A 17,947-nucleotide genomic window follows, 5' to 3' on the forward strand; every position below is an offset into this window, starting at 1 on the left:
TTCAGCACTTGAAACAGAGGTGACCCAGTAGGATTTCATAAGCTTCTTGTCAAAACAATGAGGAAAATAAAGCCTTAAGAAAAAGCTATTAACATTGACTTGCTAAATGAAAGTTTGATCAATGGGATTGATTTTTGGTTGTTTGGTTTTTTCACTTCCAGTTTTTTAGGATTTTATTAAATAAAAGCTTGTCTTCACATCCACTGATTTTTTTTTAATTTATCATTATTTCCTCAGAGAAGCAGAATAACAACATTTAATACTTTTTGCCATCATTAAAGTGCTAAAAAAGCAGAAAAAGTACTATTTTAAATAGCAATAAAAAGTGCACACTTTCTTGAACGCTGTATTTCAATGTCTGAAGGAAATGACAATAGCCTAATAAGGTCAAACAGAACATTAGCTCATCTAGGCTTACTCTCCAATATACTTTACTGGTTTTGTTCCATTTAAACAGCTCACCTGGTGCAGCAGTCTCTTCAGTTTCAGTAACTGTGTTTTTACAGCTGTACAGTCTTGGACCATGTGCCGAAGTGTCATTTCATCAAGCATCACAGTATTCTCTGGTAAACCCACCAGCTGTCTAGGAGCCTGGTAAAAATTTGGTGCTCCATAGCTTTCAAAGTGACCAGCAGGAGATTCTAGGTAGTTTGACACCCTAAAAAAACAACCAACCAAACAAAAAAATAAAGCCACACTGAAGACAAACTAGAGTTGGAGAACATTTAGAGAAAAAAAAAGTTCTGTAACATGGGCTATATTCACGTACTATGGCATACAGCAGAAAATAAACAAATCTGAAAATGTCAGACCTATTTCACTGAAATGCTGGGCTTTTCTTCCCACTTGCATAAATCACTCACAGACTGACAACTACAGTACCCTAAACCATTTTGCTCATCAGGATTCTACAAACTCTGTAAGTCAAGTTAGCCTCTAAGAAGTATAGGATCACATTTAACTTAAAAACAATTCAATAAGTAAAAAGCTGACCAAGTTTACAAAATGTAAGTAGTAAGACATTGTAATGTTTTTCCATGGAACACATATGGTAATCTAATCAAGCATTTATAGTATCATATAAGCACAAGTAACAAATTTTTGGATTAAAAACCATGACAGAAACAAAAGTTTATAACTAAATTGTTATGAATCTCAGTGATGCTCCCACTCAGATATGCTATTTATAGACATACAACTATTCTGAAAATGTTTTGTATCACTTGAGACTCTTCAGTGCCAAGAGATTTCTCATCACAGTATTTTAATTGTTTGGGAGAAAAGAGACAAGTCCTTTACCTGTTCAAATCATTTTTACCATGGATATAGTGATCAGCATGGCCAAGATGATAGTGATCCTGTGTATTCCATCGCTGTTGTGATGCTCTTTTCCAGAATCCTTCCTGATGTTGCCTAGCATTTCTGTCTTGTCTATCACACCGGTTCATATTTTCACATTCCTCTACAGAGAGTATAAAATCAAAAAGATTGTAAAATTTGTTCCTAAGACCTTGTAAATAAAATACTAACTATGTGCTGGTAACGGATGCAGTGTAAATTCTGTGGGTTTTTATTTATTTGAACTGATCCAAAAAAGTATGCATTTTAGGACTGTCAAGGAGACTTCTGTAATAACGTCACTTTTTTACCAGCATACAAAACTTGTTACAAGAATAAGATTAATCCCTAGCAGAAACTACAGAATTCAGTCTTAACAGTACTTAGGGTTTAAGTAGAAAATCATTTGGAAGAGGTAGGGCTATGGGTAAGAAAAAAAAAAAAAAAAAATCCAAAAGTAACAGTTTCCTGTCTTTCTTACTGACAGGATCTTCAGGCCTTTAAAGAGTTCACACAACACATACACAGAAAGACATTTCATAAAAAGGCCAGCAGTTAATTCCAAAAGAGAACAGTTTCATTACTTAAAATACATATATATCTCATCCTATTCATCTTGTTTGTTTCTCAACATGAGAGACATTTAATCTTTTTTTACCTGGACAACGGGCATGATTTAAAACAAGCAAACAAAACAATCTCTTTAAAACACTAACTTCTGCAAAGCAAAGCTGATTCCACAAACTTCTTAAGGGAACAACAGCTATATTTGGCAACAGCTTGTAAACCACTAGAAACAAAGCCAAAACAACTGCTAACCATGCAGTCAGACACAGCAAAAAAAAGTCATAAACTGCTATTCTGCCACCGCATTTCTCCCTCACTTACCCAAGGAGTTTTTCCTCACATTGTCAGTCCTTTGCTAGGAGAATACCTCTACACAAGAGAACACTGTTTTGTTCGGCTGCCTACTCAGACATAGTTGCGCATAAGACGCTCATAAACAGGCCTTCCTTCCTGCTTAGTTCCCAGCCTGCGTGTTGTTGGGAAGTGAGCCCAGTTTTACCCTGTGATTTAAAACTGCCATCCTCACTCACTGCATACTTGTTGAGCTAGAACTGTTTCTATAATTAGTGTCCAAGCGGCATCCCAAACTCCAGAGTGAAACAAGGAGAGTTTCTGTAGACCTGGAAAGTCTTAAGAGGCTGACGTCAGTGAAGTCATATATAATTATGAAAAAGTGTTGGCAAAAAGTGCTGTTAAATACTATTATAACAAATATTCATATCTACAATTCAGTTTTTCTAACTGAATAATAAAATAAGCCCTCAATAAGCACATGAGTAATTTTATTATTGTGATTTTCAGCTTTGGAAAATGAAATTGAGACACTGAGTAAAGACACACAAATATTAACAAAGAACAACTTTTGCTTTTCCAGGTGGTCATGTTTACTTAAGGGAAAGCTTGGAGGTGACTTGAATTCTTCTTTTGGGATCACTTTTGCTAAAAACTCAGTGATTTCAAGATAAGAAGCAATTATAGCAGTTTATGCCATGTTAATTTTATATGGAAACCCAATTCTAAAAAAAAAAAAAAAGAGCTAAAAATAGTAATTAGTTAACACTGATCTGAAACAGCAAGTCTCTCCTCCTGAACCAGCAGCTTACACAGCAGATCATCATAGCCACCAAACATTCCAGCTACACAAACATTATTGATACTTAGCTGTAGAAGTGTGAGGAGATTTAAGTTTATTGTATTGATGTAATTAAGAAAGCACTGAAGTAAAAGTCATATTTTATTTGTGTCTAGATTAAAACGCAAACAAACTTCTTAAATTTTAGTGGCAAACATACACCTTTAAAATGCATGCATTTTAACAGTTTTTAAATTCATAATTTGAAATGGAATTACTGATGCAGATGCAGTGCATGTCTCATAAAAAAGGAAACTTAAGAGAAATTGATCTGTCCTTTAAAAATGTTTCTTAATTTTTCCCAACAGGATTAGAACTACCAGTATTGAAAGAATACTTAGATGCATAATGACTAGTACTGTGAGAAATCATCTATGCTTGCACTGTCATCCATTCTGGAAAATTAAAAACAAAAAATAAAAATTGTACACCTGTCTGGGCTGAAAAGTTGAATACTAGCACTATTGCTAATAAGTGCCTTTCACATAAGTACTTTGGAAAACTTATTCTGAGATTTAAAAGATTAAGTACTGCACTTCATATATGCACACTGTTAAAACATGACGTGCCACCACTGCGGTAGATGGAAGACTATGTATTTATTTACTGTTACTTTGCATCTAACAGACACACAGGAGCCTTCATCCAAAGAACTCAAAGGAGCTCTCAAAGAAATTGAATTTCGCCAATATTCAGCTGGCAGCTAAATGGTTCACCAAACAAGCAAAGCGCTTCTTCTTTCAGTGTCTGTTTGTACAGGGTCAGGCACTACAGTGCTCCACATCCAGTGTTTCTGTTCATTTGAAGATATGTTAGCCTCCACTGAACTTGAGAGCTAAAGCTAATATCCATATTCACATGACAGTGACAATTCTTACAAGTAGGTCAAGAATGACCAAAAGCAAATGCCTCAAACTTTGCCAGGCCACAATTTGAGAAAGTGCAGCAATAATTTGCCTTACCTACTTCACTCTAGTCTGGATTTGTATTATTTTAGTGGCTTATAGGTACCACCATCCTCCCTGTGAAACGTTTGCCAGCATTGTCACTGACAACAAGAGTGCATAAAAGGCTTCTTGAAAAACCACATCTTAAATCTTAAGGCTTCTGTTACCCTGAATTGTATGAAATATATATGGAGATATTGCCATTTTGTAGAAGAAAATAATTATCTCAAGAAGAATTACACTGTCATTCACCAAAGATGACAAAAATGTTGTCCCAGCATTTTCAAATATAGCTGAAGCATAAAATTGAAGGATTAACTTAAGTTTGAAATTATTTTATTAAAATAATAATAATAAAAAACAGTGTGCAACAAGGTTGCGTTTTTTATAAAAAGCAGTAAATGTCTAACTTTAGAATTCTTCAAACACAAGAGTTTTATTTGGAGGAATGGAAATATCACACTTCTCACATTTCAGAAAAGAAAGATTTATTACTTAAAGAAAACGCAATTTGAAGAGTGTGCCAGCTTATTAAAGCAGAAGTCAAAACAATGCAACTCAAAAGTCTGAAGTCCATAATGCAGTTTCACAATAAGATTGTCTCATTTACTAACCTTTGTCATGAGTTGGGTCCTCAGGTAGGTCCACATCAAGCATGAGATCATCATCTTCAAGATCACATGAATCAAGGTTATTCAAGATATCCTGAAAGAAAGAAAATGTGAGATACAGCTGCTTTCATGATACTTCATTTACTTTACTGCCACAAAAAGCTTTCAAAGCTGTGTTCTATTTGTATTGCATACATACCCCATGTTGTCAGCAGTCTCCTCTCTTCAGAGTACAAGATCAACCTTACTCACTATCATCTACACAAACAGTAATTATCACACCTCTACTGACACAATACAATAACAGAGCTAGACAAAACAAAGATGGAGTAAAACAGTTTTCTGCCTGGTATCTATGGAGTAGTGCAAAGATTTTTCTATTCATTAATATTCTGCCTGCTCCTCAATTAGAATAATTTCAAAACAAAATTATTTTGCTCACTCAGAATTCAAAAACAACTTTATGAAGAGAAGATGTTAAATCACCCTTATCTTAGCTCTCATACCATACTGATGAAAAGCTCATAACGTTCATATCATTACTGAAAGGAAGAGGGGGAAATCTATGTTATCTTGGCTTTTTGGGCCAACAAAACTTAAAATACACTATTATCAGCACTAAGTTCTGCTGCCTTTTGTCTTTAATATCATGGTTGACGTAAAACTGTTTCTAAAGCAATTAAACTGTCATGTTGGGTGGGTATGCTCACAATACAAGAGAAATGTAATAAAGTGTTAGTACTAAATGGAATTATACTTACTATATTCTAAGAGTAGAAATGCAGATTTTTCTTAGGTTTAACAGCTATACCTAAAGATGATTCATGGGACCAAGATGAAAAATTTACCAAATATTAAAGTGTTTTACTAATTATTTCTCACTTGATAATAAAGTGATCATTAAATACTGAATACCTGCATACAGACTATCAATACACTGCAAAACAATACTCACTTGGAAAGCCACACCTTTGCTGGCCACCATTTGTTAGACTCATGTTGTCAGAGATGTATAGGTAAAAAGGAAGAATATTAATAGGCACCTGTCTAAACTGCTCTTCAGCAGTCTTCCAGTAGTGTTCACAAAAGACTACCATATTTGATTACAAATGGTGGAAAGAGCTTAGACTGGGTTTGTTCATTTGTTTTTTTTCATGACAATATTAAACATTTTACATTTCTGCAGGAGAAATTTATTGACTTAGGAGGAAGGGTATGAGATGAAAATAGTTAACTTGCACTTTGTAAAATATAAGCAACATAAAGAAAAGACGGAATACTTGACATAGAACCACCTGTTTTTGTTGTATTTCAAAGTTCTACCTGAATATTTTTGCTTATATATATAGTATTCTAAGTATTTACAGGAAAAAATAGAAAAACCTACATGTCAGTGCATTGTGAATAATAAAAACAACTATGGAAAAACTTTCACAGAGACGTGTACGGCATTTAAAGGAAATGTGGATTTAACATTTGGAAGAACAAACTGCATGTATATATTTACTTCTTTTTGTTTCCATTAATTTACATTTTTCCAGGAACTAGAAGATTTTTAACTAACATGTATTTTTTAAACAATTCTGCAAAATGTAGGTGAGTTTGAGAGGCAGTTTTGGTTTGTGAGTTGATAAACTGTTTCTACGCCATGCTTTGTTCTTCCAGCTTAGTATGAACAAGCATTATTTTCTTCCAGTAGTGAAACCTTAATGTGCATGACAAATAAGTTACAAATAGTGGTCACAAACACATAAGAAAGTTGAAAACGTTTGTCACTGTTGCCCAAAAGCATTAAAAAAGCACAATATAAAAACATGGTATTTCAGAGTGTTAACAAACCTGGATAAGCCACTCTGCTATCTTTGTATCAGACCTTCAGACGTCTAATGATGTCAGAGAAGGTCAGTATTTGAGATGCCAAATATACTTTTCTATCAACAGCACATTTCATTATATTCCCTAATTATACATTCCTGCACCACACTGAGGCAACTCCACACTAGAAAACACAACTGCGAATATAAAGTCATTGCAATAGTTGTGCCACATGTGAACTCACTTGGAGTATTTCCTAATGCTATCTACTGGGGAAACATAACATGAAAGTAGATGTCAGCAGCATCATCTTGAGATAGCTATAAGATAAAGCGCAGGTTTCATCAACACATTAGTGCTTTTAGAACTTATGTTTACAGACAACCACTGTTATTCTAACTAATGAACTAAAGTTCATTATACAGCACTCGGCAGTAACCCTGTTAATAATGTGCGTTTAACAGCAATTATAATCATGAAGCAATTCTGGGCTATGAACTCAATAAGAACAGGAAGTAAATTCTTCAAAAGTGCATCAGCTACAACCCTACATAATACTACACGTTTCAGCGATTATTAAAAGTTCTCATAGGAACAACCCTATTTTACTTTTATAGTTGAAAAGAATAACACATATTAAAAGTGCATGTAACTTCATAAGGCTGATTTAGCACTAGATTTTCAAGATGATACAAACTAGAAAGAGATTAAGTTTGAGACTGTTAAATCCCAAGTCAAACTACAATGCCGTCCCCAAGCTCTCCCTCCAGAAAGGTTTTCAACTGAGCACAGACAGTAGTGCTTTGTTCTCTTGCTGCAATAGAACAGGAAAAGCAACAGGTGAGAAACAGATGATCTGTGACTACTGGTATAAGAACCGAATAAGCTGAGAACCCCAACAGCAGGGAACGCTCATACTGCATAAAGAGATAGGAAAAGACTAAATAGAGAGGCAAGGGTAAGGCTGGCAAATGATTACACCACATTTTGCAAGCTTACTTCAATGTTCTGCAAATTCTTTCTGTAGCAATTACCCTCAGGTGCTATGTCTTACCAAAGGGTAATGAAGCACACACACCAACAGCTCACTTGCAACAGCTTGGTTTTTTGCCTAATTTGTTGGATGCAGAGAGTTCAAAATCTCTTTCGCAAGAAGTGTAACAATGTTAAGTTCTTAAAACCAGTGCTTTGAAGATTGGGGTACTGTAGAGCAGCTACTTTTGCTGAAACTGAAGATGTTTAATGCTCAATCTAAATTTGTGTCCATCATAATGGAGTAGCACAATATTCTTTTTTTAAAAAGATAACGTCTAAAAATTCCTCATGCTATATACATCAAAAGCTCTCTCTTCCACTGAAAAAACAGTATTTTTCAGCCCACCAACTTAAATTCAATTCAGTTTAACAGAGAGACCTAGACAAAAGGCCTGATTCTCAGCCTTCCTATTTCTCAAGCTAAGTATATAATGCAAATCAAAATAGATTACAGCATGCCCAAATTAGGACGATAGATGTCTATATTTCCGCCCTATTAAATGCAAAAGATGTGGACCAGTGAAAGTTTATGACACAATGTATACTACATTGGAATTTAAAAAAAAAAAAAAAAGAAGAAGAAAAAAAAGGCAAGCCAGGCATTTGGCTTAGTGGACAAAAACAAAGCAATTCCATATAAGCAATTCTCAACCAAATCATTTCAGAGAGTGTTCACAGACGTGAGAAGAGCCTGAGCTCAAATCACCAAATCAGTACCCTTCCTGTCACCCAATGCATGCTGTCTTCATAGAATCATAGAATGGTTTGGGTTAGAAGGGACCTTAAAGATCATCTAATTCCAACCCCCCTGCCATCAAGCAAGGACACCTTCCACTAGACCAGGTTGCTCAAAGCCTCATCCAACCTGGCCCTGAACACTTCCAGGGAGGGGGCATCCACAGCTTCTCTGGGCAACCTGTTCCAGTGTCTGACCACCCTCACAGTGAAGAATTTCTTCCTCATATCTAATCTAAACCTACCCTCTTTCAGCTCAAAGCCATTTCCCCTTGTTCTGTCATTAACTGCCCTTATGAAAAGTCCTTCCCCAGCTTGCTTGGAAAGCAGCTGCATTGAGGTGGTCATGAACTGTTGGTGAATACTAGGAACAATGTTTTGCCTTTTTCCACAATTCAAGATCTCAGACCTCATTATTTTGTTCTACCTTTAGAAAGTAGGCTGATAAAGGAAAATAACTAATTATTTTTGTTACTTATTTAGCGAGTTAGGTCTTGCTTCCAATAATAATCATGCACTTCTGAATTCAGTAGAAAACAGAAGTAAAAGCTCACATGCAATTTAAGTATTCCATTGTGATTACTTAAACTGAATACATATACAAATTTCTTCAGTTTGATTTGTATTACATCCCGATTTTTTTTAAGCCTATATGTACAATTTCTTTGATCTCCAAGACGACCATACAAGAGTAATTGTGTGTACACCATTTAATACAAAAGATTACAGGTCCTTAAAAGCTTCAAAAAGCAAAAATATTAAAGGATGGCTATGACCACTTTGGGAGAAAAATGCAACTATAGAAAGTGTGTCTATGAGCTCAAAATTTGACTCATTTAGATGAGTATCCTAATTTTATAGCGAAAGATTTCATGTCATCTACAGCATCAGCATAAAAATACCTTTCTGGCATGCCTAGTTTTTATATTACTATTCACGTAATACTTTCCCAGGTTACTGACAATGCATTTATAGAAGTTTTATCTAACATTAAGGTAATCTAACTTAGTAAAAAACTTTACTGTTAAATCTGGTTGGATATTACAAAAGGTAAACATGCTAGGCTATTTCCAGTATAAATTTTTGAAGTTATTTACTTAAAGAACACAAGAGTAATTACAGGTCACTTTATTGAATGACACCACATTATGGCATGTTCCATTTATTTTGTTACACTTTAATCTCTTTGTACAATCATCAGTAGGTTAGAATCAGACTTCAGACTTTTATTTAGTTATTCTTACAGTACCATACAGTATTCCTTTTGATGAAAATGTATTATAGCAAGGACCAGTAAGGACAGACATGAAATTAAGGCTATTTTACGACATACATTATTTTCTTAGATTCTTTACTTATTTTGAACATTGTTAGTCTTCATGTCCAAATTTTAGGCTTAATTTTTCTACATCTACCTCAAGTTTCAGGTTTTCAGTAAGAGAGTAAACAGTTTCTCAGAAACTGATGAAAAATGAAGCCAAGTTATCTGTCCATGTAAATTTTTTTCTTCAGTTCTTGTGTTAAAAAGACCTCAGAGACACATACTAGAAGAAAGCATGACATTTCAATTTCTGACAGTTCTCAAATTGATATTCCAGCTTGGGCCAAATTTGGGCATGGATAAACTGAGAAGCTACTGAAAAACTCAAAGAGTGACATTTAAATCATCCTAAAAATAATAAAAATATATACATATGCAGAAATAAAAAGCCCTCTAAATAGAATTCTATCAGAATCTCCAAAATAACTTATTTTTTATAAGTCTTTCGGATAACTACTATGAGAAAAACATTTTAAAAATACAATTTTACACCCCGCCCCCCATGTCTTAGAAACACTAGCATCTCTGTATTACAATATACTTCTGTTATCTTAGAAAAGCAATTGTCAAAGTTACTAAACCATTTAGAGCAGACACATGTCCTTGTGACATTCCACAAAAAGGGAAAAAAAAAAAAGTAGTCAAACATCCTGCCAGGATGCCAGCTTCATGCTCTTTCTACTACTGAAGAGATCCTATTTAAATGAAACATTCAGTGTCTATATTAGCACAACAAAGTCACAATATTGTGTTTAACTTGATTTTGATGCTATGACAATGGATATACTACTAGAAATTTAGCAATACTGATTTTGCCTAATACCACACAGGAGAAAAGAGTCATCAAAGTGCTCGCGGGAGGAAAGAGAAAAAAAGCCTCTTGAAACAACAGAGGATGTAGGGGTTGACACTGGGATAGAAAGCTCAGTTTCTAGTCTAACAGTCAAGGCTCCAAGAAGTACTAGATAAGTTTCAAGCCAGTTATTCAGTCGATTCACCCAGCAGTGGGACTCTTCACACTTGGAGCATCAAAAGGACAGAACAATCCTTGTACCAAGGACCCTATAGAACAGGACTGTGGTAGTGTATTCTACCACTAGTTGTATTTTTTTACTGCAACAAACTCATTTTCAGAATTTCCCCATCCTAGCTCTTAGCAACAACAATGCAAAGCTCCTTTTGAGATCATATTATTCACAAAAATGTTGATAAAATGGCTGAACAGACATTGTCCCTTTTGTCAAAAATTTCCTGAAGTCCAACAGGCTTAAGAATCACTTCTACTTTACAACTTCTGAAGTTAAGAAAAACATCATGATACAGCCTTGATACACATCTCAGCCACCCAATTGCATAGTAAAGACCTATTTCTGTAAGAAGCAAAGATGGGGCTGAATAGGAGGCCAGCTACAAGATAACTAGCTTCCAGGATTTACTGGGAAAAGGTATTAAAAAGTAAAAAGAGCATGGAGATTACAGAAACATCAAATAGAAGTTAATTCATAGGGTGCTAGTTCTGGACAACAGAAAAACATCACAAAAAAATAGCCAGCTTTCAAACTAGTTTTGTGAAGAGAAACCTGCATATGTCCCCTTAGAACATCAGAAAATACCTACTTCTTGAACTGAACCTGGCCTATATGCTTTAGTTTTGTCTAAACTGGAAGGCATAGCTGTAATGCATCTGAAGGGCAAATATGCCAAAAAACTAATGGATAAGAACTAAAGCCTTTGCAATCATTCCTCCACAATTTGAACTGTTGTTGACAAAACATATCACTGGAAAATGTGAAAATGTCTTTTCCTCATACATAAAACTATACACTAAACTTTTTAGTTATAATACAACAGCTTTTCTTAGATGACATCTGCATTATATATAGTGTATCCAATTATTTTTGTTTTTTTTAAAAATCCATCAACAATTTTGCCAGTATGGCAGAAATATCTATAAAGAAATTTTACATTAACATAAAGAACACTATTTTAAACCCTTATATTAGTTCTTTGTCTAGATTCTCTTTGTATCATCTGCAGCTAACATGGAAAAAAAGTATTAAAGTATCCCAGAGGAAATGTACTACTACTTTCTTATTAGTAGTGATGTCTCTACAGTTGTTAAGATCTCCCAGCTGGATGCTTCCAGTGTGACATTTGAACACTACAATCAACATGCTGCTGTACTTTCAAAACAGAACTCCTTTTATGGTCTACATGAGTTCATTCACCTGACTGAAAGTAGAGCTCATTGCCGTGAGTTCACATAATTTTGGAACAACAACAAAAATATACTATGTTTATAAGATTTTCTATGCTCTAATATTTGAAATGAGAAGAAATTGTACTATTTTTCATCTGAAAGTGATTAATGTCTCTGTAGTATCAAACTGTTACAAGTCTTATGCTACACTAAAAGAGCAGCAGCACTGTTTCTTATTTCAAACATTCTTTTGCAAATAAAATCTAGATGTGCTTTATGCTCAGAAAACCCAGCAGCTTTAGATGCATAAAATTCCAGAGATTCACACTCGTTGTCTATGCAGTTGCATATGCTGTATTTCTTCTGGCAAGATGCTAAAAAATAAAGATTTTGGATTTTTCATAAAAAAGGTATTGAGTGGAAAAAAAGGATGAAAAAAAACGACAGAAAAAAGTTCAACAAGCAGAAGATAAGCATGAGCAAAGTGAGAGAACTAAGGAAGAATCTGTCCAAAAAACTCAAGTGAAGAGTTTGAGGGTAATGCAGAAATTAACAAAGTATTATTTCAGCTACCTAAAGAATGAAAAAGAGGAAGTAGCTTTTGAAAACAAACACTGGGTAATAAATCAGTCACCTGGAGCGCAGCTAAAGGATAACTGCAAAAGTAAGTCAAACACAATTCAAGGCTGACAGCAGAGAAAAGAAAAAGACTTCTAGGGTCTTTTTCAATGCTATTTTCATATCTGACAACATCACAGACAGATCTAGAGAAGAGATAAAGAAAGAAATAGGAATTGAATAGAAGTCTATAAAAAGGCAACATTAAATAAAAACTGAACAGAACTAAGTGAAGGTAGAAAACAGAGACAGAAGATAAAGACATATTTCACTTTGAGAAGACAGTGGGCATCCAGGAAGGCACATACCGTACTATAGGGCTGAAGAGAAAAACCCACTGTAAACAATGTCGTAACCGAGGAAACCACATAGGGAAGAGAAAGGTTCAAACTCTGTGGGATACCAAAAACAGGGTAGGAAGGGAGCTATTTTAAATGTTGTGCACTGCAAGTCACATTAAAGGTAATTAAGCCCAACATTCAAGCAAGTATTTCATCATTTTGTTCATTCTCTGTAAAGGAAGGTTGCCATGACAACAAATGCAACAAGAACTTTGTTCTGAAAATCCAAGACATTTTATGTTTAACTATTAGCTATAACAGTCTTAAACAAAGATTTGTTATTCTTGAAAACATTTTTAGAGAGGTATTGTATGTTCTACCTAGGTTTATTGGGAGTAGATAGGAAATAATTATTAAGTCATTATCCACTGTATCTCAAGAAGTAGCTATGCTTACTGCCTTGTTTAAAAAAAAAAAAATCAAATATCGGGCTGTTTAAGAAATATGAAATTCAATAGCATGATGAAGAGAAAGAGAGAAGAAAACCAGAAATATTAACCATACTGATGAGACTTCACCAATTCATAAGCAACAGCATTTCCAACACAAGCAGCACAAGTTAAATCCCACAGCCACAAAAAGCATTCCTTGGCTGCCATCTAGCCTCCAGTAATGAACCTACAAGAGAAACTGAAGCGGGCTGCAGGGAAGCATTCTGCCCATCCTCCTGCAGAATTCCTGTAACGTTCAAAAATGCTTTCTTTTTTTTTTTCCAACAGTCATATGATTTTAAGTTGAAAGTTTCTGATTTACTATAGAGGACAATAATAGAAAGACATCAGCAATAGTAACACAGAAGTAGCAGAGGCTGAGGAAAAACAGTCCTTTCTACTCACTGCTTCCAGTCTGTTTTCAGAAAAGTCTACTGACATCAGAAGTTCAGCATTACTTTTTCAGTTTACCTACAAATAATGGAGCATGTTACACTATAAAGCAGTATGTAATTGCTATGGATACTCTTAACTGGCAAAAGTAATTGTGAATGATTTTCACTCCACTGACTTTTACTTGTATTAAAAGCATGAGGCTCGGCTTACAGGAAAATAGGGAGAGGAAGACCTCAAGAATCAAAAGAAACTACAGTTTAAGCAGTTTGTTTCCTCATGACTTGTAGGTTACCAAACATCTCATTTGACAGATCTATCTGCTCACTTCTAGGCACCTGTAAAGACAAACCAAATACAACCTCCTTGACCTCCCTAAATGCATTTCAGTTTGGTTTTATAACCTCCTCTTAGACATGAGGATCACCAGTACATTCAAAAAAACAATTAACATATGAAAGATTGAAACCAAGCTATTTTAATTTTTAAAAATCCAATTAAAATAGAAAACCTGTACATGTCACCTCAGGCTTCAAATAACTCCCAGCTGAAAATGGAAACAAATTATAACCTCAAAATTCAGAGGAACACCATGTGCAGGGCTGCTACGAGGAGATCAATTAAGTTTCCTCTGTACAGTAAGTTTTAATTATACCCTAGCTAGATTTTTGGCATAATCCAAACACAACTTGTTACACAGCATTAATGTGTTCTACTCTTATACAGTCACCTTAATACCCTTGTTTCTAATTCAAAACAAAACAATCCTCAAATATGTCCTAGCTATTTCCAAGTAATTCTATTTTGACCAGTCTCTAAATTAATTGCTACCAATACAGGAAACATCCTGTCCCTTACTTGCACTGTCACAAAAGTATCTTGTCACTACATTATTCTAATGTATTTCAACAGTGTGACCCAAGAACATAAAGCCACTGAAATGCTGTTTATTCATAACCACCCCATATGTGGAAAAATGGTGCTCTGTTAAATTTCCAGCCTCAAGGAAGTTGAAAGTTAAGAGTTATAAGGTGATATCAGATTGCTTTTGATATCAATATGGTCTGAATGCTATGTTAAGTGTTCTTGAAAAGAAGATAAAGCACATTCCAATATTTAGAACTGCGAGGACAGTAAGACTGAAATTAGGTGTACACATTTCATCACAGAGGGACCAAAAGTGCGTGTATTACAAAAGAATTGACCCGAACATGTGCAAGACACTGCCCCTCCCCTAGGCTTCTGATGCTTTGCAACATAAAATAATTGGGAAAATGATTCAACACCAACGTTCCTATAACTCAGGACACAATTTTAGGTAAAAAGGAAAAATAAAAGGAAACTGTGTGCCACTCTAGGTGCTTTTAATCAAGTCATCTGTAAAATGTTCAAGAAAATCAGTTAGATATATGTCTCAAATTGTTTCACATTTTTTAAAACATGTTTTTCTTGTTTATACTGATAACTTTGAAAAATACTCCAACTTCAAGACTACTGTTCTCTCTGGGCACATTTACCTGCTCATTATAGTTTGAAGATTTCCTGGAAGAAAAACAATGTGTGAGACTTAAAAATTCACTGATACAGTTAGACGAATTTCACTAGAGTAATTCTGAAGTCCTTCTGTTGTTGAAAAATGATGCTACTTGGAAGAATGAAGACAAAAATTGAAGAGTAATAGCTATAAACTTGCATTAAAATAAAACACTGTCTACACAGTTACCAACTTGTACAGGAAACACTTACAAGCTTAGGAAATAAAAAGAAGTGCTAATTTCTGCCAGTACTTCACACAACACCACATCAGTTGCTGCTTTCTCTCTACCATACAAATTCAAAGCTGTCATTAATGGCTACCACGAATGAAACACAGGAGTACAACTGAAGTTGCCTTACTTGATTTTACCAGCCAAAACAGCATGAGAAAATTTACTGTGTCAGTTCTGAATCAAGCAGCTCTCAAAGGCATAGATACGCTTTCCCATCCCAAAGGAAAAAAGGTAATTTGCCATAAAATCTTGTTCACAAAATGTCATGCCTCTCAAAGCAACAGAGGTTTGTGCACTGAAATACAGTCATATAACCTCTTAATAATACTTGACAGCAGGGACACCTGCCTCACACAAGACACAGACTGAGGCACCATCTCATTAAGTAATTCGGTTTCTCACTACCTCCCATTGCTGTAACAGCTAAGCTCTGAAGTTGAAGACTAGAGTGCTGGTGGGAGGGTAGACAGTGGCCTACCTATGTTCACTCTGAAGGCAGAAACCTCTGAAGTCACAGTCTCTACTTTCACGACAGCTCCTTTCTCTGCCATGAGCAGAAAACCATCTGCCAACAAACTGCCAAAAGAATGGTTGAGGAACCCTGCTAACAGAACATACTGAAACAAGTTTGTACTCTTAGTTCTGTATTAAGACAAGTAATAATACAGACTGAGTTTCACATAGCAGTTCCAGTTTTCTACAAAAAGCTTAACTGTGAGCACGTTAATCAAGGATGCTCTCCCACTAATTTAATATGTCCACAAATTTTACCTGCTCATAATGGAAACTAAATGCCAAAAGGTGACACTGACTTTCGAGGTTTTGAAATCAGAAACAAGCAGACAAATGGTTTTCCAAATATAAATTTATAGGCTTAACTGAAAGTGTCTTAAAAACTGAGGATATGAAAAACAGATGCCAGAGATTTTTATACTTGTAATATTGCAATTATATCAACCTAATGAAGACTCTAAAGTTAGAACAGTGGAATTCAAGCAAGTCAACATCATTTTTGTCAGATTCTGGAACATGGCATGAAGATACCAGGAGAAGAGAGCATGGAACTTGGACATGACCTTATCAGATTAAGCAGAGGTTACCAGCAATATCAGCTTCAGATAAATGGCACACAGATGCATGCCAATAAAAAATACCTTTGAAGGCTGACACCTGTATTAGAATCCAATCCCAGAATCACTGTACTTCTGAGCAGGACATTTGAACCACTTTATACATTTCAGAAAACAGAGTAAGACAGTTCTTTCATATAGACATCCTAAGCAGAAATGGCAGCTTACCAAGATAATGTATTTCCAAGAAACCGGTTTGTATCACAAGTAAAATTCAGACATGGTGTTTGCCATTTTCTAGAACGCATCAATAAAAGCTAAAATCTCACAGAAGACTTCCTGGGCTACTCTGATGTCTCCTCCAAACAAAAATATTGGCCTACAAACCCAAAAATTAAGGTTTTTGAGTAAAGGAGTGGGAAGGACCAATGAATTATTCAATGTGTCCTGCAGAACAGGATTTCTTTGGTGATGAATACAACAAATAAAAATTCTCTGAGCAGAAGCAGAAAATACAGAACCTCACACTGCCATCCCACATTAGTGATGCCATGTGCTATACAGCTTTGTCCACAAAAAAGGTCTCTAGTATGTTGGGCACAGAAGGAAATGTAGAAGTAAGTACAATACATAAAATACAAATGGGAAATTATCAGACAGCCTCTGGGTTTGCTCTTAGTCACTTCCCAGGAGGTTCACAGATACTTTTTTTTCCTACAGTGAGTCCAGACCCAATCAGACAGATATACCACTGAGAATTCAAATTATTGCTCATGGAGATACACGTCTGCATCAGATGATTTTGGAAGTGCCTTTACCAGTGATTTGTTTTAATACTTCCTAGATAATAGGTACATAAAATTACCTCCCCCTACACTGGTATTACATTCTCACAGTCTCATTACTCCAACATGCTAAAGAACTCTAATATTGACTCACACACCTGTAGGGAGAGATTGCCCAGTTTCCTCCTCACTGGTCCAGTTATGTCACAACAGTGGCCAAATAAACTTGGCAGCAGCAAAAAAAGACTACAACATCTAGGGACTCACAGGCTCGTTAGGCAGCATCTTCAGGTACCAAAAAAGGACCAGCTACTTCAAAATCTGAATTACTCTAATATAGGTATGACAAGATTCCCCAAGATTAGAGCCATTATAGTTAATTAAATATTGTTATACGACAATAATAATACCTTTTCCTTCATTTCTCCCTCACTAAAGTACTGATCATTTAATTACTTAGCAGAAATCTATAAAGTCTGTCACTGTACCAAATTTTTTAACAAAGAAATACATTTTTAAAAAATAATCTAACCACAAACAAAATTAGAAGTGTGTATTTATTAATGCCATAGTGAATTCAAATAAGAACAGCACTGACTGAGGTGAAATCACCTTGTGGTTTCAGGCACAGAACAAATTCAGACCCTTCCTAAGGAAACACCCAACTGAAGTACACAACCTACTTTAAGGAAGCATCACAGGAGCACACTATGCAATTAATTCTCTGTATTAGCTTAACCTTTTGTTAGTCAAAAGACATGCATTCTAACAAAGGAGGAAATGCAATTAGTCAACACTGTTCATCTGAATACTATCAAAAAAAAAAAAAAAAAAAAAAA

General features: G+C 35.1%; 1 protein-coding gene across 1 annotated transcript in view; it reads right to left on the bottom strand.

Annotated features, from left to right (window-relative positions):
- Positions 1–462: 462 nt before the first annotated feature.
- The window catches only part of CCSER2 (coiled-coil serine rich protein 2), a gene marked incomplete at its 3' end in the record, with an annotated part of 27,659 nt that continues 10,174 nt past the window's right edge, over positions 463–17,947 (bottom strand). Inside the window, exons 3-5 of the mRNA XM_010165335.1 lie at positions 4,599–4,689; positions 1,300–1,462; positions 463–658 (exon numbers count right to left, since the gene is read on the bottom strand). Coding sequence (XP_010163637.1) covers positions 463–658; positions 1,300–1,462; positions 4,599–4,689 — 450 coding nt within the window. The remainder of the gene's footprint in view (positions 659–1,299; positions 1,463–4,598; positions 4,690–17,947) is intronic.

This window comes from Antrostomus carolinensis, unplaced genomic scaffold, assembly GCF_000700745.2.
Source record: "Antrostomus carolinensis isolate BGI_N321 unplaced genomic scaffold, ASM70074v2 scaffold7703, whole genome shotgun sequence".
Taxonomy (NCBI): Eukaryota; Metazoa; Chordata; class Aves; order Caprimulgiformes; family Caprimulgidae; genus Antrostomus; species Antrostomus carolinensis.